The sequence below is a fragment of the Nyctibius grandis genome, chromosome 26, assembly GCF_013368605.1.
Source record: "Nyctibius grandis isolate bNycGra1 chromosome 26, bNycGra1.pri, whole genome shotgun sequence".
In the NCBI taxonomy this organism is placed as follows: Eukaryota; Metazoa; Chordata; class Aves; order Nyctibiiformes; family Nyctibiidae; genus Nyctibius; species Nyctibius grandis.
In genome coordinates, this window is record NC_090683.1 from 4,167,975 (window position 1) to 4,188,426 (window position 20,452).

General features: G+C 42.0%; 1 protein-coding gene across 4 annotated transcripts in view; it reads left to right on the forward strand.

Moving 5' to 3' along the window:
* Positions 1-16,297, forward strand: part of CDC27 (cell division cycle 27) — a 32,250-nt gene extending 15,953 nt beyond the window's left edge. The window contains exons 9-19 of one of the 4 annotated variants that reach the window (XM_068418659.1): positions 1,485-1,618; positions 2,049-2,148; positions 2,806-3,013; positions 3,839-4,011; positions 4,739-4,891; positions 6,051-6,259; positions 6,933-7,050; positions 8,204-8,332; positions 9,785-9,859; positions 11,239-11,419; positions 13,446-16,297. In XM_068418659.1, coding sequence (XP_068274760.1) covers positions 1,485-1,618; positions 2,049-2,148; positions 2,806-3,013; positions 3,839-4,011; positions 4,739-4,891; positions 6,051-6,259; positions 6,933-7,050; positions 8,204-8,332; positions 9,785-9,859; positions 11,239-11,419; positions 13,446-13,528 — 1,563 coding nt within the window. In that variant the 3' untranslated portion in view covers positions 13,529-16,297. The remainder of the gene's footprint in view (positions 1-1,484; positions 1,619-2,048; positions 2,149-2,805; positions 3,014-3,838; positions 4,012-4,738; positions 4,892-6,050; positions 6,260-6,932; positions 7,051-8,203; positions 8,333-9,784; positions 9,860-11,238; positions 11,420-13,445) is intronic. The other 3 variants (XM_068418660.1, XM_068418662.1, XM_068418663.1) reach the window with 3 other exon arrangements.
* The last annotated feature ends 4,155 nt before the right edge of the window (positions 16,298-20,452 follow it).

Below are 20,452 nucleotides of genomic sequence, written 5' to 3' on the forward strand. Positions count from 1 at the left end.
TCCATGGTATAGTTGAAAACGCTGGATTGTGCATATGTAGGAAGGTAAATTGTCACGAGTCTGGAAAATGGAAATAGTTATTAGCAAGTGCAGCTCTTCAGTGTAGCACTCATCTGCGTTTAACCTCACATGTGTACTACGTGATGGATGAAAAGCTTTGGGGAATCAAGTCATAGTTGCTGCTGCTTTGTTGCTTTTCTAGGTATGGCACAAGAGCGCCGAGATGTAAATTTTGCTAATTCATGCATGTGCTTCCTACCCAGGTGCACCTGTGCTGCTACCTAAACGCAAATATTAAATACATTTTAATAAACAGTTTAGAATTCTGATGCATGCTTTGTCCAATGCCAATAATTACTTGGCCCGTTTCACTTCTGCTCTTCAAATTACTGAGTTAGAAAAGGTTTAGTGTAGCTGTGGCTAGAATGTGCATGACTTAACGGAGGCAGTTTCCTAGGAAACACTTACGTAAATGAATGAAACACTAGGATGGATCCAAAGGCTTCCTATCTGAGTGGGCAAGCGTGCTTGCTGGCCGCCTAAACTGTCCTTTGATAACAAAGAAACTGAGAAGGGAAGGACAAAGCATTAGAAATCATAATGCATAAACTGGTGTTGCTTGTGCTGTCATTGATCCCGCTTGCTGATTTCTGGTGTCTTAAAGAACATCTCTTCCAAACAGCCATCGCAGAGCTGAATGTTAGTGTCCCTGGAGCAGGCTAAGATAGGGTTTAAGCTTTCTGTAAGAGGCAGGGAGGGGAGGACCTGTTCTGGATCCTTTAGAGGAAGCCTGCACATCAACGAATTTCCATCTGAACTTCCTTAGGTCTCAGATTCACAGGCAAGTTATCACAGCTCTAAGTTCCCACACCTCAGCTGTTCCAGGGTAGGCATCAAAGCGCACATTCTAGCTCTCTGAAGATATGTGAAGACACAAGACAATGTTTTGGTGCTAAGTCGCATTACATGCTTGTAACCCGTGGCAAATAAAAGGTACAAAAAATGTGCATGCGCACACAAAGGGTCACTCACCTGACATGTAGTAACTTGCTGCTCCGTGTTAACTTGACTGTAGGTCTCTGATTGGGTGTGATTGTAATGTGATAATTCAAGAATCTTTTTTTCCCTGTTTTTTTTTTTTTTGAACAGCTTTCTCTCTGCAGAGAAGGAACTTCAAATACTACATCTTTTAATTCCCTTTTATTTTTGCACAAACATCTTAACATACAGTTTCTTGCCACTAGATGGAGATTTTTATCTTTCAAATAATGTGCATAAAGTTGGTAAACTCGGTGTTATTGGCATTTTAACATGTAGAATGAGAAATACTGTTGATGGGTGCTCCTTGGTGTAGGGGGAACCCTCACCCTTTATTGAAAGAATCTATATTTATCTTCCTTTGTGCAATGTTTGATAGGCAGAATGGATTTGGTTTGGTATAGCAGAGATTGAGATTTCTTAGTGACATAATAACAAACCTGTAGAAACTTTGTGTTATGCAGACTGTCAGCAGGATAAGCCAAGCTGGAACAAAGTCTGTCTTCTCACAGAGCGGAAATAGCCGGGAAGTCACTCCAATTCTTGTTGCACAAACACAGAGCTCTGGCCCACAGACAAGGTAGGGGGGAAGGAAAAAAAAAAAATCATCTTGGTATTAGCTTTTGCATTTCTCTTCTTGAAGGAGTTTGGCACTTTATTTGCCCAACCTGTGTGGATGTTCCTGCAGAATTCCTCTTTGGATGAGGAAGAAGTGTGGCTTTTGTTAGGTAAAATAACTTCAACGGATAAGTAGGAAGCTCATGCGTTGTGGTTGGTCTGTTTGTTTTAAATCTCCTTTGCAGTTAGACCATTTAATCAATAAATGAAAAAGTAGCTGGAAGGAAATTCTGCTCGTGTTGTGAACATGCACAGGTAGATTTATTTATTTCATCCCTTGAAATGGGAGTATCTGTGCTATAGTACTTGGGCATTTTTTGTTTAAAACAAAGGTTAAAACTATTTTTATTAAAATGAAGAACTTTAGTTTTTAATGTGCCATTTGTTTTCAGTACAACACCTCAGGTACTGAGCCCAACAATTGCTGCTCCACCAAACGCACTGCCTCGAAGAAGCTCTCGCCTATTTACTAGTGATAGCTCTACAACAAAGGTAACAAACTTCATGGATTTTGCAAACTTGTGGGTTCCTTACCCATGCCACTGCACTAAGAATTTCCCCATTTGCGTAGCAGTTCTGGGAGCTTAAGAACAGGTTCTGTATGAGCAAAACTCATGAAACATCTGGCTGTACAAAACACATTGTGATGCAGTAATATGGTATTTTTTAAGCTCTCAAGAGTGTCCAGCTAAAATAGTAGGAAGAGTATCATGAACAAAACCAAAGATACACGCTGGGCTGACAAACGCAGTGGTGTTGCGAGCTGTCAACCCGTTTGGTGGAGGTGATGCTGTTTGGATATATTTATTGAAGAATTCATTTTGAGCAGATAACTTTGGTTTGGCAAAAAAAAAAAAAGTATTTTCATATCAACTTTCTGCTCTCCAAACAACGGAGCAGAACACCAAAGTGCAAGTACTCATGGACTGTAGTTAAGTGATGTGAATGTTTGCTGTTTAAAAATGAACTACTAAACATATTCAATGAAGTTACTGAGTGTATACTTAAGTTTAAAAGCCAAACAGCTGTGCATTGTTGTTAAGGCTGCAAAGATGCATAAATATAACTTTACAGAATTAACTTTCAAGTTTAGTTACCTGAATTTAAAAGACTGTTTTTATATGTAACTCTTACTCTTCTTACTTGCAGGAAAATAGCAAAAAATTAAAAATGAAGTTTCCACCTAAGATTCCAAACAGAAAAACAAAAAGTAAAACAAATAAGGGAGGAATAACTCAACCAAACTTAAATGACAGTTTGGAAATTACCAAACTGGACTCTTCCATCATTTCAGAAGGGAAAATTTCCACTGTTGCACCACAGATCCAGGCTTTTACGTTACAGAAGGCAGCAGCAGGTCTGTTTGAACACTATTGGACTGTAGTAGAGTAAAACTTCGTATATCTGTATTTTCAGGTTGAATGAAAAAAAGTTTTGCTCCAGTGTTTGTTTTTCTTGTTTCAGTTAGCCTGCAGCTGTCACCTTTGTGTAACTATAAAGACTTTGAATTCAGTATCTTCTAGTTAACTTACAAAGAGCATGTGAAGAAGTAGTAAAAAGTGGCTAGTTGTAAGCAGATATATCTTGCAGTCTCTGGTTCTTATTAATGATTAAAATATTTTCAGGCAAGATCTTTGGAAACTGATTCAAAGGAGTTATGAGTAACCCAGTCAACTTCCTTCAAAACTGGGTTTATGTAGTCTATTCTCCTTTCATATTTCCCGTTTGTTTAAAAACAGGTCTTTATTCAGATTGTCAGAAAATCCTAGACAAACTGCTGAATTCCTCTCTTTTGGCTCAATAATGTTTCCAGGCAGCAAGAAGATGTATCCATGGATACCAGACATGTGGAAACTGTGCTCAGACCTAAGAAAATGTTTGAATAGCTGCTGTAAATGCAGAACTCCTGTTGCCCAGAGGTTCAGTTTCTCTGTTCCTGAGAGTTCTGTTGGTGGCTTAAGATGTTGTTACTATCTGACTTCCATTACAAAGGTTGATGTTTAGAATATTATGCCTCAGTTAAGAGTGTATAAGCCTGTGTTTGGGAACTCCTGAAAGATTTTCATAGGCGAATTCGGGAGCAGTGCCTGCCACAATGAAGAGTTTATGGGATTAGCAGTTTCAAGTAACTAAGTCTCAGCTGTCCTTTTTTCCGCTTTTATTTATTGTATTTTTCTCCTAGAAGGTTTGATGAGCCTTCTCCGTGACATGGGGAAAGGTTATTTAGCCTTGTGTTCATACAACTGCAAAGAAGCGATAAATATTTTAAGCCATTTACCATCCCACCACTACAACACTGGCTGGGTGCTGTGCCAAATTGGGAGAGCTTACTTCGAACTTGCAGAGTATATGCAGGTAGGAACTGTGTGGGTTGGTTCTTACTCTTGTCACTCTTGTTTTGAATAGCTTTGCACAAAACCTGCAGACTTCCAGCAAAAGCTATGGGAAGTTTACAGCTGAGATAATTGTATCAACATAAAAGTTATACCTGGAATGGATTTAGATCTTGAATCTTCATGAGTAGTCAGTGAGCTTTCCTGAAGAGGCCGAGTTACACTTTAGGTCTCTTTTTAATTTTATTTCCTCTGGCATCCAACCATTAGGGTCTCTTCCTTGCCACTCCCTGTCTTCACCCACAGCTGTGCTGATGTAGTTGTTTGTACTGCGATGCAGTACATTGCACTGAAACAATTCTTGCCCGTTTTAGTTAACATAGATCCCATCAATGACCTAGTTTCCTTTGCAGCCTCAAAAGTGACAGCGTTGGCACAGCTGAGGTGATCTCAAACAGCTTCAGAAGCAGAAGCGAGTGACAGATTGTGTGCAGGAGACAAACGCAGTAGATTTCAGCAGCATTTTTTAAACTGTATGCACAGTCTGATTAGAGATGGAGCACATTGTGCTGCTTAAGGGGAAGTTACAGGACTTGTAGCTCTGCGCTTGTAAGCTTGTAGCTTGGACTTGTAAGCTCTAGCACTCACAAAGCAGATGCTCAGTCTGGACATACGAGGCTTCTAACCGTTTCCTGTGTGCTCTGCTTTGGTGGGTGGAATTTTGTTTTAAGTTTAATTTCTGTTCTTAGGCTGAGAGAGTATTTTCAGAAGTAAGGAGGATTGAAAACTACAGAGTGGAAGGCATGGAGATCTATTCAACTACGCTGTGGCATCTGCAGAAAGATGTTGCGCTCTCAGTCCTTTCAAAGGATTTGACGGACATGGATAAAAACTCACCAGAGGTATAAACTGCTGTGGTGTTGAATGAAAAGGGGGTAATTGTATATGGCAAAATCAATGACTCAGAACAAAGCTCTGAACTCTGATCCAGTTCAAGTGTATTCTCCTGTGAGAACTGCATGGCAGAACTGGAGAGGGAGGTGGCAGGATTGTCTGTTGAATTGATGATGCCTGAAATGGCTTCTTAGAATTAGAATATCAGCTTACATGGAACAGGTTGCAGCCTTTTATCTGTTAATGGTTATATAAATTTGCCTTGGCACCATTCATCCAAGAAGATCATGGTTAGTCAGGGACTCCTACTGCTGCCAGTATGTGAAGATAAAGGAATGTCTTTTTCCTGTACCACCTTTTAATTGCTGTAGTTAATTCGCTGGCATATGAAACATATTTGCTCTAGTTTTTATTTTCCAGCATAATGTTGCACATTCTTATGCCAAAGTCCATTAAACCACAGAGTGTATGGTAATATAAAGTCATGATATGCAAAAAAGCCAGGTGTCATTTAATGGGTGCCACAGTGAAATAGATGTGTGTGTTTATAAACGTGTTCTTAACAGAGTTGAGAAAACTGTAGATTATATTGGGATTTTTTTTGTTGTTGGAAGAGAGAATCCTGTTCATGTTGTCTTGTTAGCTTGTCTAATAGTGGGGAAAATCAAAACCAATGAAGGGACCCTGGGCTGTGATGCTTTACAATCTCAATGCTGGCTGCTGAGCAGGAGGGAAGAGGAGGTTGCTGCTAAAATTGTTGCTCTGCAGATTTCCAGATTCCTCAGTTGGAGGGAGCTGAAGAGTGAATGTACCATCTCCCCCTTCATTATTGTTAAATATCTAAGCTGTTTTATTTCTAGCCTTTTCAACAGCTTCAGAAGCTTTAGTTGTTAGTCATCAAAGTGTCTAATTGGCACAAACTCGTTGGGTGTCCTTAGATTCTCAATTCCTGTATTTCAGCTTGTAGCTATAAGGTGTATTTAGGCCTATCTGCCTCTCAGGGATGAAACTTAACTAACTGTTGTTTTATTATAACTGTTATTTTTTAATCTAGGAGGAAGTTTATACATAATTATGTAAATCAGTATGGAAAAAATCTGTTCAGCTCAAACTTAGTCACTCTGAGTTGTAAAAAGTGTGCTAATTTTGCAACTCCCTTTTTACTAGGCATGGTGTGCTGCAGGAAACTGTTTCAGCTTGCAACGAGAGCATGACATTGCCATCAAGTTCTTCCAGAGAGCCATTCAAGTTGATCCAAACTATGCCTATGCCTACACCCTGTTGGGGCATGAATTTGTGTTAACAGAAGAACTAGACAAAGCATTAGCTTGTTTTAGAAATGCAATCAGAGTCAACCCTAGACACTATAATGCATGGTAAGTTTTGCTTCATCCCCTTCCTCTTGCATGTAATACAGAACTCCTTTTGGAGAAATATCTTCCAGATGCTGCCACTGCTGTTGTTTCCCTACCACTCTTCTCCCTAAGAAGAGAGCAAAGCTGTTTCTGCAGAAGATGTGAGCCTCATCTGTTTATTAAACATTTACTTCCACAAGGAGGGCAAAAAATTGGACCTTTTTTGGTTTCTACACATCATCTTGGCTGTATTACCCCAGCTTTTTTGTTCTTCTGTGCAGCACTCCTCATACATCTAGTCGATTGTTCTTCAGTTGCAATTGGAGAGATCTGCCCATTTATACCTGAGGATTCAGTCCGTTTCTTACAGCTTTTTCTATGGAAAAAGTACATAAAGCAGTAAAAGTTAGATCTGCTAGTGTAAGTCACTTAGTCTTGAGAAACTTTTGTATGCTTTTGACTTTGTAGATGTTTAGCCACTCTTCCTGTGTATCAGATAACAATTCTTCAAACTACCCAATTGAGAAAAAAAAAAAGATAATTTTAAACATGAGCTTTTTCCCCACAAGAAATCGTTTCGCACCCTGGATGGGGTGGGCAAATCTATAGACCATTTCTGCCAGGTCATACTCATTGACAAAGACAACTGATTAGAATACAGTCTTAAGTAACAGAGTTGTTTTTCTGCTTGCAGGTATGGGTTGGGAATGATTTATTACAAACAGGAAAAATTCGGTCTAGCAGAAATGCATTTCCAGAAAGCACTTGATATCAATCCTCAGAGCTCAGTCTTACTGTGTCACATTGGAGTAGTAAGTAGATTGCACTTAACTCTATCCTTGTTGTGTTTTAATCTGCTTCTGGACTTTGTTTGCAGTAGGAAAGCATTCTGAACATGAAAAATATTCAGAAAATGTTGGGGGAAAAAAAGCCCAAGAAGTTCAGAGTATCTATTGGAGGATCTTAAGTGCCATATGAATGAATAACCACAGGATTAATGTGTCAGAAAAGAAACCTTCCTCTGTCTCCAAACTAATTTAAGCCAGTAATGAAATTATACTATAAGGTCATGTTTGTGAGTCAGCCAAAATAGTAGTGATATGAAAATCACTGTGTGCAGATATTAATTTGGACAGAGTATTTATGGGATTTTTCTATACTTAATATATAAGAAATTAAGTGGGTTTTAACTGCTATTACGTGCACTTGGACTATACTTCCAGTTCTGTAAAAAAAAAAAAAAACAAAAACCAAAACAAACAAACAAAAAAACAAAAACAAAACAAAACCCACACCAACCAAACCTCAGGCACCCGTCTTACCTTTCAGAGTGCAGTATTTTTGTGCCAGCTGTATGTCCACATTGCCCTTATTCCAGTCACTTTTAGATGTGACAACTTACTACTTAGGCCACTTCTTGCCAAGTGAAGTTTAAGTAGCAAGCAGCTACTTCAGTGAGCATCCATTTAATTAAATTTACAGGGCTATTTGCAAAGTTGGTAATTTATCCATCTGCTGTTGCAGTCCTTAGCCCCACTCTAGCAAATGCTTGCTTACAGAGTGGGGAAGCAGTTTCAGATATTCATGGTGGTGACTTAAGGCTGTGTAAGTGTGATGGATGGTTACCCACTGCTGGCATTCATTTGCCTTCAGTGTGGCAGCAAAGCTGTGTCAAATTCTACAGGGGTAGTGGCTGCTTCTCACTTAAATACTGAGAAAGGCATTGAGTTCACTCCTGGCCAAAGGTTAAATGATTTCTGTAAACTGTTGGGTGTGGAGAATGTTTCGAGGTAGAGATATGAGGCGAGATGAAGCTTTCTTCCTGTAAGACAGACTTGGTCTAGAATTGAACAAATATTTTTTGAAGGAACAGATTGTAAATAAATGTAGTCAAATGGGTTTGTACTTGTCTGGCAGATGAGCTGTTATTTTCCCTTTTAAACTTGTTCTCTCTTTCTATAATAGGTCCAGCATGCACTGAAAAAATCTGAAAAGGCTTTGGATACTTTAAACAAAGCTATTAACATTGACCCCAAGAACCCGCTATGCAAATTCCATAGAGCTTCTGTATTATTTGCAAATGAAAAATACAAGGTAAGATTTGGTACATATAGATAACCATAAATTATCTTTAAATTGCTGTAGCTGTGACTGGGATGCACTGGAAGCTAAATGTTTACAGATCAGCACTGGTAGCATCAGAGCTTGCAGGAAAAGCCTGGGACATCGGCCTACCTTGTAGAGGCTAACAAGAAGCATTTGCTTTGCCAAGGGAACTCTATTATAAAGGTTTTGATTGTTAAAATTGAGGCCAACAGGTGATTTTTTTTTTTTTTTTAAATATTATTTTTTTAATCCAACCCTGGAAAAAGAAATGGAAGAAAGGGAAATTATTGCAGCTGTCACTGAGATATGGCTGTATCATCATGAGTTTATACTAAATTACTAAAAAAAGGCTCAGCAAACTGCCCCATAACTAATTACAGCAATAAGAAGCAGCTATTTCAAAGACTGAACCAATTAAATGTAAAATGTATTAAGAGTAAGGATTTAATGAAGTGCCCATTCGTAGATTGTTTTTAAAATTTAAAAGCAGAGGATAAATACAAGAGGGGGAAAAAAAAAAAAAATCTAGTAGTCCCCTGTCTTATTGCCCCTGTGCTAATGAAGGAACTTGTTGACCATGGTGAAGTGACCGTTTAGGCAATAAAACATTTGGACTCTTTTCTCTATCAGGCTGAGACTTGTAAGGCTTAAGTTATGCTGTTCACATAAACAACATAAAACTTAATGAAATGTTTTGGGTTTTAGTACCAGTACTAAGAGAATTTTGATAGTGAGATAAATTTGGCTAGTGTTAGGTAAATAAATGTAGTTCTGCACTTCCATTTATGTAGCTAAGCCCTAACTTGAAATTCTCTTCACGTGAATAAGTTTTAAAGGGTTGAATGAAACTTTTTATAACTAAAACCAATGTTTATTTCTAACTGCAGGCTAAATATTTTTAGGTAGAATTTCTTAATTATGCCACGTCCCTGTTACAGCAGAATAAACTGCTCCAGTGTTGTCAACTAGTTTAAATGTAAAGCAGAAGTTTCACTAAATATTTTGGGCATCAAATGCCTAATGTATACACAGAACACACCAATAATCTTATTTTTTCAGCAGCTTGGTGTACTAAAGGAAGTGCTTGCTGTAAAAACACTGTCAGCTTCTTGTCTTCTACCCCATTATGCCTTGTTGGGGGAGAGGGGGGCATTTATGTCAGAGTTGTTAGATGTGGTGTAGGAGACCAAAGCCCAGTAAACTTGCTCTATTTCTGTAATAATGGGGCTATAATATGCTACAATCTTTAAATGAGAAACTGACGTAAAAGGAATTTTAGATGCATCTCGTGAGATTGTACTGTTGTTCTTGATGGAATATATAATATATAAATGCCAAGATTTTTTTTCCATACTAGTGCAAGTCACAGTTTAGTGATGCCCTAACTGGTTGCAGACTGCTTGCTTGTACTTACTAGGCTCTTTTTTTCTTCCTTTTCAGTCTGCTTTACAAGAACTTGAAGAACTGAAACAGATTGTTCCCAAAGAGTCTCTTGTTTACTTTTTAATAGGAAAGGTAGGTAAAACTTAACTGTGATCACAAGTTCTTTGGTTTCCTTTGTTGCAGAAATATATGCCTAATGAGAAAATGTGATGCCTGTCACCAAGCTGCTTCCATTTGGAGCAGTATTCTAAAAATTCTCAAAGCTTTAAATAAGGCTTACTGCTCACAGCTTTTTTTATGTATCAGCTTTTAAATGCAAAAGACAGTTATTACTGGAGCAGCCTTCAGCTCTCTTTAAAACAAACCGAGAAAAAATAACCCAAGCCAGTGTTATTCTTTGCCTACTTTGATTTCACTACTGTCAACTTGAAAGATCAATTTTTAAAAAGCAAGAAATTGATTCTGATGAAGGTTCTTCGCTGAAAAGAGAGACAGTAGTTATGCACACAGCCATGTATCATTCCCTGAAAATGAAACTTGATTATCAAGACTTGATCCAATATGATAGCAATGATGTGATCACTGGAAGTCCTTAAAATTTTGAGAGGTAAAAGGATTTGTGCTGAAATTTGGTGACTGGTATTTGTCCAGGAGTAGCTGGACCTCTAAGTTGACATTAGAGTTGCCATGTCTTGCCAAACTTAAGTAATTTTACTGTTCAAATGCTTAACACAGATAAATTACTTGCTCGTCTGTCCTTAATGATAAGGAGAGCTTCAGTGCAAGTTACGGTGACAAAGAAGGTAGAATATGGGCTGGATTCTGCAGTGCAGTGTTGTCTTGAAAATGTTGCCCTTCAGTTTAGCAGGCCAAGCTGGGTGACACTTAATGTCCTGTTATTTTCTCCACCCACCAATGACAGTTAAAATGCCACTTGAGGATATAAGAGCAGCCATACTCGGCCTGATCAAAAATCTGTCTAACCATGTATCCTGCCTTTGTCAGCCCTCCACGTGAGAGCTGTAGGGAAGAGTATAAGATTAATGTGTGCACGTGGTGATACTTCCCCAGACTATTCTCTGGGCCTCTGACCTTAGAAATCTGAGACTTTGGGCTTTCCCTGAGCTACAAGTAGATTTGGGGTTACAATGACTCAAGAAGTTGAAAGAGTGGTGAGGGGGTAAGACAAAACAAAACATGTACACTAATAGCTTTTACACCACCCTGCCACAGAGTTCCAAAGCTTAAATTTACATCTGAAGAGCCACCTCCTTATGTTGTTGAATCTGTCAGCTGCTAGTCTAATTTAATTTTTTTGGAGTCTTAAATAGAAATACTTGCTCACTCTTTCTACACATTTGCTGTTTCCTTTGGGACTTGTATAATAAATCTTTCATATCTACCCTCTGTTGCTTTTCATAAAATACCAGTTAACTGTGGCTTGGTATGTTTGTCATCCAAACCTTCAAGTAGCAACTTAATGTAAGTGTAGCTTTATGCTTTTATTTTAGGTTTATAAAAAACTGGGTCAAACACATTTGGCCCTAATGAATTTCTCGTGGGCAATGGACTTAGATCCCAAAGGAGCCAATAACCAGATTAAAGAGGCCATTGACAAACGTTACCTTCCAGATGATGAGGAGCCAATAACTCAAGAAGAGCAAATCAGTGAATGTTACCCCTATGAATCAGGTTTGTATTTCCAGCCCTTTGTCATTCGAGGAGGTATTTCCACTTAGGTGGTAGGAAGAATCCCAGGTCTAAGAAGGGAAACATAGGGCTCAACCTCACTGCTTGGCCAGTAAGAACTCCAGAAGCTCTTCACTCAGAAGAATTCGCCGATGCTTCCTACAGTAAGCATGAAATGAAGGATGGTGACATGTCTTTAGAATCTGTAGCTGGAGTAGGACAGAGATAATAACTACTGTAAACATACAAATCATGGTTGGCTAATAGTATCCTAGGAGAGCAGGATGTTCCCAGAGCCGCAAATGTTCCCTCATAGAAGTGCCAAATCACTTCAAGGTAACTGAGTGGCAACTGAAATTGTCTATGGAGGCTTTGTCAAAAATTAAACAAACTGGATGTTGGGTAAAAATATTTGGTCTACTAAACACAAAAGGTAGCTTTTGATGAAAGTCATGGGAGCAGTTTCATTTGAATCAAGAGAAAATAAAACACGGCCATTATACTACTTGGGAATAATCCACAAAAAGGAATGGCCTGGCTTTCTCTTCTCTCAGCTTTTTATTATGAGCTTAAATTCCATGAAGTATGGCTAGTCAGAAATACTGGCCTCTTTGATGCAGACTTAAAGAGTGATAGAAGATAAATACTAACAAGCAATTTAATTCTTTTCCTTCAAAGAAAATAAAGCAGGTTTTGGATTCTTATTAATAGATGTATGCTATGTTCTGCAATTCTAAATCTTCAACTGAAAAAGTTGTCACATTTTCCTGCTGTATCTCACGTCAGTTTTTATTGATCCTGTGTACAGTGTGCTTTTTAATACTGGAAACTTCCTGAAGTATCAAGTGTGTTTTTTCTCTCCCTGCTATTGTAGTTGGGTTGACTTAGCACCCTGGCTCACTGAGGGCTGAGCATGTTTCTCACCAGAAGATGGAGACAGAGTACTTGAACTGCTGAGCAACGCCTAAGTAGTACCAAAAAAAACCCCAGCTAAACAGAACAACCCAACAACTTAATCTGTCCAATAAACATAAACAAAATAAAACAGTGTTAGGCTGTGGGTAAGCAATTCAGTTTCCCTGGCTTTGCAGATAAAATGTAGAAGAGTTTCCCAATCTTAGCTGAATAATTCCTAAGCTAAAGTAAATTAAGGTAGTACTGGGGGTGGGGGGAATTGTTTGTAATATATTGACTAGTGTAAGCCATTTTGTTCATGGAATCACCCAGCATGGGATTGGCCATGTCCATTGTACAGAAACCTGTAAAGAGTTTGCATTAAAGCAATGAACGGCCTCTGTGTTTCTTCACAAGTATAGAAGTTAAATATTTAAGGGTAGCCTCTCAGTATTTACACATTTATCTTGTATGCTGTTACAGCATGTTGCCTTTATTCAAATAGTAGTAGGAATCTAGTTTTCCTGGAAGCCCTGGGCTAGCCAGCGTCTGAGCTGAGTGAGCAGAGTAATTCTTCAGCATCAGAAATTGTCTGTGTGTGTTTACTCAAAGCAGTTTGCTTACCACATATCTTACACAGTATTCTTTGTCACGGAAGCAGGAAGCAAGTAGAGGCTGCCTAACGCTACTAATTGAATGTTATTTGACTGAAAATGGGGTGGTCACAATGCACTAATGCAGCGGGTAACTAGTGGGAGCATTTCAGGCAGCTGGTGTGTTTTGAAGGAGTAGGAGGTTAAACTGCTCCCAAGGCAGTTTTGGAACCCTCCCCACCTAACCAGGTGTCAGAGATTTGAGATTTTTATCAGGAGATGGCTAAGGTGGCATGTTTTATTAATACATACTTCATGTTAATTCCTTTCTAAAACCATTTATTTAGACTTCATTAAGCTGGCAGGGGTCAGCATATTAGAAAGAAAAAGGGAAAAGCCATATGGCTTTAAAGTGTTTTGAGGGGAAGCCCAAACCTGTTGCTCCTGTGTTTTGGATGTGCTGGAGTTGACTGTGGGGGAATCCTTGTAGTGAAGCAGCCCAGTAGTGTTTGGCTACTTTATGTTTCTTTTTTTCTTTCAAGTTGGCACAGATGAATCCCAAGAGAGCAGCATGACAGATGCAGATGACACACAGCTCCATGCAGTTGAAAGTGATGAATTTTAACCTCCAAAAAGCCAGTATCTGAGCTTGAGTGTGCGACTGGTACTGTTGTGTTCTCCCCTTCCTTCGCATCCTGGGTCTTCACGTCACTGAGCCAGCATTGTCATTATTCTCCCCTGCCACCATGAGTACACCACTCAGACTTAAACTGTACGCAGAGTTAATGGCAGTGCAATATTCAGCTGCTACTGAGTCTGACTCGTTGGCTCTTATGTGTTTATGAAAGTGACTGAGGAGGAAATGCTATTTTTGGACTCCCCTTTGCTGGAAAAATATCATGGAAGAAAGACTTGTGGTTTGCTGTAACGAAGCCAGTAGATGTGGGGATAGTACTAATGAAGCAGTGTCTTGTTCTTTTTTCCAGAAATGTGTCTTAGTTTGGTTCTTTTCTTGGTAAGCAGAGTGCTGAACCTCATTTCCAAGTTCTTCAAGGACAGTGTTGACAAATGCAGGCTATTGAAGACTTTTGCATATTGTAGTGTAACTTAAATGCCAGGGAATGTAAATGACCTTAAAGCTGCAGTGTCTCCAGTGAACAAACACAGTGCACGTGCTCGGGACTGGGAGTGTGTCAGACCACGTCAAATACCCCGTGTCCCTGCTTAGAGTTTAAACTCGCAGGAGTGGAAACGTAGCGGGAGAATCACATTGCAGAATCAAAGCTTTCATGAAATGCTTTCATGTTCTAACCAAGAATTAATTTATTCACCTGGTTTCTGAAAGGTCAGTGTTTACTTGGTACTTCAAAGAAACAAGTCTGCACCACCTTGCTTCATTTTTCACATACCTCTTGACTTGTTCTTCCCCTTTTAAGGATAAAAATTAATAAAGGGCAAAATCAAGAGAGAAATGTAGGTACAACTGTAATGGGAAAACATCAAACTCTTAATCCAGAGTGACTGTGTGTTTCTAAGTGGGTAGACTGGGAAGACCGTGGAAGCCTTAATACAATGAGAACCTTACAGTCAAACACATCACTTGTCTAAGATTAGTATCCTTTTTCAAACTGTTTTGTAAAGTGTGGTCCAAGCAGGATGCAAAAATGTGCAATTATCTGTCTTTCTCCTTTTGTTTTTTCTTATTTTTTTTGTCCCCCCACCCCTCCAAAAGCTGTTCTTGAAGATTCCCGCTCTGGGAACACTTTCCTCTTCTACAGAGGCTGCTTCTGTGAGAAGAAAGCTACGCCACATTAATGAGTCCAAAATTATCTTTGTAGCGTTCTGCAGCAACAATTGGTGCCCTTTATGCAGTGATGATAAAGTGTATGATATAAGCAGTTTTAAAGAGCAATTTATGCATAATAAATTGGGAATGATATAAATGTCATAGCAACATACTTGTGATCAGTCTTAATGTTCGGGGTTCTTTTTAATGTGTTGTTTTTTAGGGGTCTTTTAGTTACCTTTAGAACTTCAATTTTTAAATTCTGTCCTTGTCTTACACTGGGCACGTCTTCTGTCACAGCTCTCTGGTCACGAGCCACGCAGACACCTTTACCATTTGAAAAACAATCCTCAAGTGCTGAGCAAAAATATAATTCTCTGGGTTTTTTGTTTGGTTTGTTTTTTTTTTTTTTGGAAGTAGGAGGATAAGCAGTGAAAAATAGGCTTAAACTCCCCTAATAGCTTGAAAAGGAATTTCTAAAATCTGAGGAATGATACTATGTTAAAGGAGCTTTGTGCCTCTGCCATGTACTTTCCTATTAGCTTGTGTCTGGAAGGTTGATGAATTGATTAGAGAAATCATGACATGTTTCAGCTGCCTTGAGCATACCCAGTCTTGCACGGCTTTTTGTGGCAATAGAGATTCTGGGGTGCTTCCCTTTCCTGATGAGTCCTCCCCGAGGAAGACATGGGCTTCAAATTTCCCGAGAGCTGATCTGCATCGAGGGTAGAGTTCACACACGGTGCTCTTGGGTTTCCCCATCCAGCTGCAGAGCGTGTTTGCAGCTTCCCTGCGCGTCCTTCGCAAGGAGGAGTTTCTAAGCAGCACCTCAGAATCAGGGCTGGAGGCAGCGGTTGTGGCGATGCCACCAATTAACGTGTTAATTGGCTTCCTTTTGGTTCCCAACATTTTTTCTAAGCAAAAAGCAGGAGTAAGCAGGAGCTACTCAATTTTTTTCTATAACAAATGCTGCTTGTTCAACTGGGACCAGAGATCGAGGGAATGAGGGGGCTTTTTCCCTTTTCTTTTGGTTCTCTAAAAATTGTGAACAGTTGGACTAAAACTTTCAACACCCTGGCAAGAGCTCGTAGTTCAGCTGGGATGTTAAAAGGATGCTCATGCTACCTGGAGGATTTAATACTCACTTTATATGTACATCATACCTGAAAGTGATTTTTCTTTTTTTCCCAAGAATCTCAAGTAACATTTAGACCATGCTGCTCTTTTACCTTCTAGATAGATACACCAAATTAGTATTTAATGAATAAAATTGTGCTCTCTTTGAAGAAGGGGCAGGGAGAAGGACCGTGAGCATGAAGGCACTCTGGCAGCCAGGTTAGAGCAAGTGAGTTTACTGAAAAGAATTAGGGAACTGTCATTTTCTTACAACAAAACTATGGAAAAATGCAAAGTGTGGGTGTGGTGTGTACTATTTGCATTGAACCAATGTAATTTGTCTTTTTCCTTTTTTTTTTTTTTTTGCTTTTCTGACTTTTTATTTCAAAAATTGTACAGTCTTAGAAAAAGAAAAGTCTTTTCTGTTAATATATTTGCGATTCATTAAAGGATGTGGAAAATCCAAATAAACTACTTTTAAAAGCAGGCTTATCCCCAGGTCCTTTGGGTCGGTGTTGGGATTCGTCCTCCAGGAGCTGGAGCCAGGTTCAAGGACGCACCGTGGGGTATGTGGGGGCTGGTTTCTGTCCTGCAGTCACTGGTGATGCTGGTGTCACCTGTGAATTGGCCGCAGGCTTCCAGCGGAGCGGGCTGCAAGTCTGGCTGCTGGGCTGGAGAATTTAGGGTGAGGGGTGGGGTGTTACACGTGATGCTAGGGGCATGCAGCGAGGTTTCCAAAAACGTTTTTGTTGTCAGCTTAGATCCTGCAGCTCCACAGGAGAGTCAATAATCTCCCAGGGATGGAGCAGATATTTTTATTTTTATTCTGCCTTCCCTAGCAGCTCCTAACACCGTTTGGGGCTGCAGCTGTTGTTGGCTCAGCAGAAGAACGATTACAGACTTCGCTGTACTTTCAGACCTGGAGGAAAAGCTCGACAGGAAGATGCACGTACCAGTGCTCATGTGAAACACTGAGGCTCAGGGTTGTGTAGGAATTTCTCTTGCTGCAAGTGCCATCGTCTTGGATTAAAGCTTTTAGCACTCATTTTTGTTCACTCTATTAGCCTAATGCAGTAATTTTTTTGGAGAGCCAAGTTTGGCTGTAAAAGTGATGCTAAACCCTTTCCTACCCCAAGCTGCCTCCCCTTTTTTTTCCCCATGTTTCTTTTAATCCTGGACTTTTACAACTGTGCATACAAATACAGTCCCGTAGTTAAATTCGCTGCTCTGTAGCCGACTTCCCGCCCTGCTTTACGCACGGCAGCGAGAGCCGAGTTATTCTTCCTGTGTTGTCTCGGTGTCGGCTCCAAGCCGGATGATTTTGGCTGTACGCTTCCTAGTGGTGAGACGGAGCTTTGGTACGGGTAGGCTGAGCTTTAGATGTCTCCACAGAAAGGCAAAGCATTAATGAAATTTAACTTGTACGGTGCAATGCTGCGTTCTGTGTCTGAATTGCAGCAGCGCAGCGAACGTTGGGAGTTGTTAGTACCTCAGGATTTCCAGCTCAGGAATGTTTCTGGCACCTGGTCTTTACAAACACCTACAGCTTCTTACTGGTACGTCATGCTTCGTTCTGTTGCTCGTCAGTAACTTTGCTGCTGCATTATCCACCTATTTTCTGTCCCTCTGTCAAAGTTAGTGACTTTGTTTGGGTGAGACCTGGTCCGGGAGCAGGCAGGGGTTCATTTTTTTGAAATGGAGCAGAACAGGGTTTCTAAGGCAGGAAGCCCTGTATGCTGATCCTCAGAGGAGCGGGGTTTGAATTTATATTAACACAGAGAATAAGAAATCCTCTGCTGCTTTCACCTATCTGCTTTTCAAATCAGTATTCATGGAGCACCTGATTGCTCGGTTAGTTTGGATCCTGCTGCTTTATAAACTATGGGACTCATTCCTCGCTTTGAAATCACGCAGCAGCAGCAGCTGGGGAAGCCGGGACCTGGTCCCTTGCCCGGGGTCACAGCACTGGATCCAGACAACAAATGCCTCTCCAGCCTTCGTGTCCTCACTTCCAGCTGGGCAGAGTCACAGAGCAAAGCCATGGACCAGGAACGGCGGACCCCGACCAGCCCGTGGAGGTGGGAACGGGACAGATGGGGAGAGGGTGAAGGAGACTGAGGAGCCACTGTGGCAGCTGCAACAGAGACGTGAGACTGATGAGAAACGGGGGAGCAGGCATGGTGGGGTGACCGTCCCCTCTCTAGAGCCAGCTGTCACGTTCACCCAGGATCGGGCCAGTTTGGGGCTTTTTTGGGTTTCTCAGCGCCTCAGCAGACACGATGCTCAGCAGGGCCATCCCCTGCACCTCTGCAGCCTCGTGGCACAGGTGAACACAGACACTGATGGTTTCTGCATCCACCAGTGTCCAAAAGTCTCGTCCATGGCTCTGGCTGCATTCCTGGTGCATCCATCTGGGGTTTGGGGGTCCAGCCCCCCGTCGTGTGATGCTCTGACCTCTTCTCATCTGGAACCTGCTCTCCTGGCCCAGACCATTTTATTCAACCTTAAAGGATGGGAAGGATTTCAAATATCCTAATGGTACCGATACGAGAAGTATCAGAAATGCTTCCCAGATCAGAAAAAAAAACACTTTCAATGGTAAATTCCACCCAAAATACCCCAGAAAAACACATCCAGACAGGAGCCACAAGCTCCTTTCTGACAATGTTTACATTCAGACATTTAATCGGTTAAAAATCTCCTGTTTCAAAATCCAGCAGCTCATATCCACATATGTGCGTAACAGAAATTCTTTGTTGTCGGGAAAGTGAGCTTAAGCAGATGAGAGGATTACTTTGCTACTTTCTGCCTCTTTTAGTTCCTCATGTGTCTCCACAGATTTAGAAAAGGCACTTTCTGGTGGGTGTTTCTCTCTCAGACCCGTTGCACTGGGTGAGCAGCACATCTACTGCACCCGCTCTTAAGCACTTCATTAAGGCAGTTGGCTGCAGAACACGGCCATATCCTGGATTTTTGTGGATAACCAGGAAAAACAGCCTGGTTCCAACCACGATACGAAAACCACCTTCCCCAGGGAAGGAGAGGTAGAGGATGGTGTCTGTATGCGAGACGGTGAATGCTGCTGCTCTGTGTAGGGCGTCCACAAGTTTTAATTTAAATGTAGAGGAGTTTGGCCACTGCATTGAGTAGGGCCAGAAGTTCCCCCTGCACCAGAAGTGATGGTGAAAAATTCATGTTGGTCCTTGAAACTGAAAATACTTGCTGAAGGGGAAAAGACTGCCTATATCTAATAACACGTGCGTGGTAATCCGCTGATGGAGAAGGAAGTCTCCGGCCTCCCCGCACCAGATGAATTACCAATATTCAGCTAATCCTGTGTAAAGCCTCTGGGTGTAGTGGTGTCCCTCCCTCCATCAGCATCATCCAGTGGTTGGACAGACCTTGACTTCGGAGAGGTGCAGGGGCAAGAAACCGCAGCTAAAACCCATGGCAGCTTGGCTTGCCCAAGGAGCCAGAAATGGGACTTTCTTCCTTTGATCCATCCAGCAGAACCCACCTTTGCTCCGACGTTGGAGATATTTCATGATGGTACAAAACATCCCGGGGATTCCTGGGGGGAGCAGGGCACCGAGGACTAGGATGTCATCGGTGACATTGATGCTGCTGTTGACATATCTGGAGCATGTCAAACATCCTCTCGGCTGTCCCAAAGGGAAACAGGGACTCTTGTCGCACAGAAGGACCATCAGTGAAAAGCGAAGGAGCTTGTTGTATCCTGAGCCTGCAGGATGTGGAGTCGTGCCTCTTATTTGAATTAAACCCAGCCCATCACCGGGATAAAAGCAAAAAGACAAAAAAAAAGCATCAGCGGAAGCAACTAAATGAAGAGCACCGCTGGTGTGTCTCCCGTGTGAGCAGGCAGGAGAAGCCAGTGGAAGGGTTTTCCTTGTCTGGGAGGAGAAGGTGACGCTGAAGATCACCCCAGGCCCAGCAGCGTGTGGCTCATGGGGGAACTGAGGCAGCCGCTGCTGGGTCATGTCGGGTGGCTGGAGCGTGGGAGCACCAACGCGGCTCGGGGCCAGCCCGGGCATGGCCACAGGTGGTGGGACACGGGGCGGCAATGCCAGCCCTCCCGCAGCCCCAGTGTCATCCGTGGGACAGGGATCTGTGTCACCTGTGGGACAAGAACCCGTGTCACCTGTGGGACATAGGCCTGGTGTCATCCATGGGATGGGAGCCTGTGTCACCTGTGGGAGGTAGGCCCAGTGTCACATATGGGACATGGGCCTGGTGTCACCTGGGGGACATAGGCCTAGTGTCACATATGGGCCTGGTGTCACCTGTGGGATATGGGCCTGGTGTCATCTGTGGGACATAGGCCTGGTGTCACCCGTGGGACAGGGGCCCTTGTCACCCGTGGGACAGGAGCCTGGTGTCCCCTGCGTGGCAGCTGTGCCTCAGTACCTGCCGGACACAAGCCCTGAGTCCTCCGTGGGTCACCAGTGGCCTGTGGCCTGCGGGACGCCCCGCGTCCCCCCGTGAGTCACGATCCGGTTCCACCTGCGGGGCAGCCGCGCCCCGTGCCCCGGCGCCCCCCCCCCCTCACCCCCGAGCCCCCCCCGCGGCGAGGCCGCCGCCGCCCCCCGCCCGCCGGTCCCGCGGCCCGTGCGGACCCGTGGCTGCCCC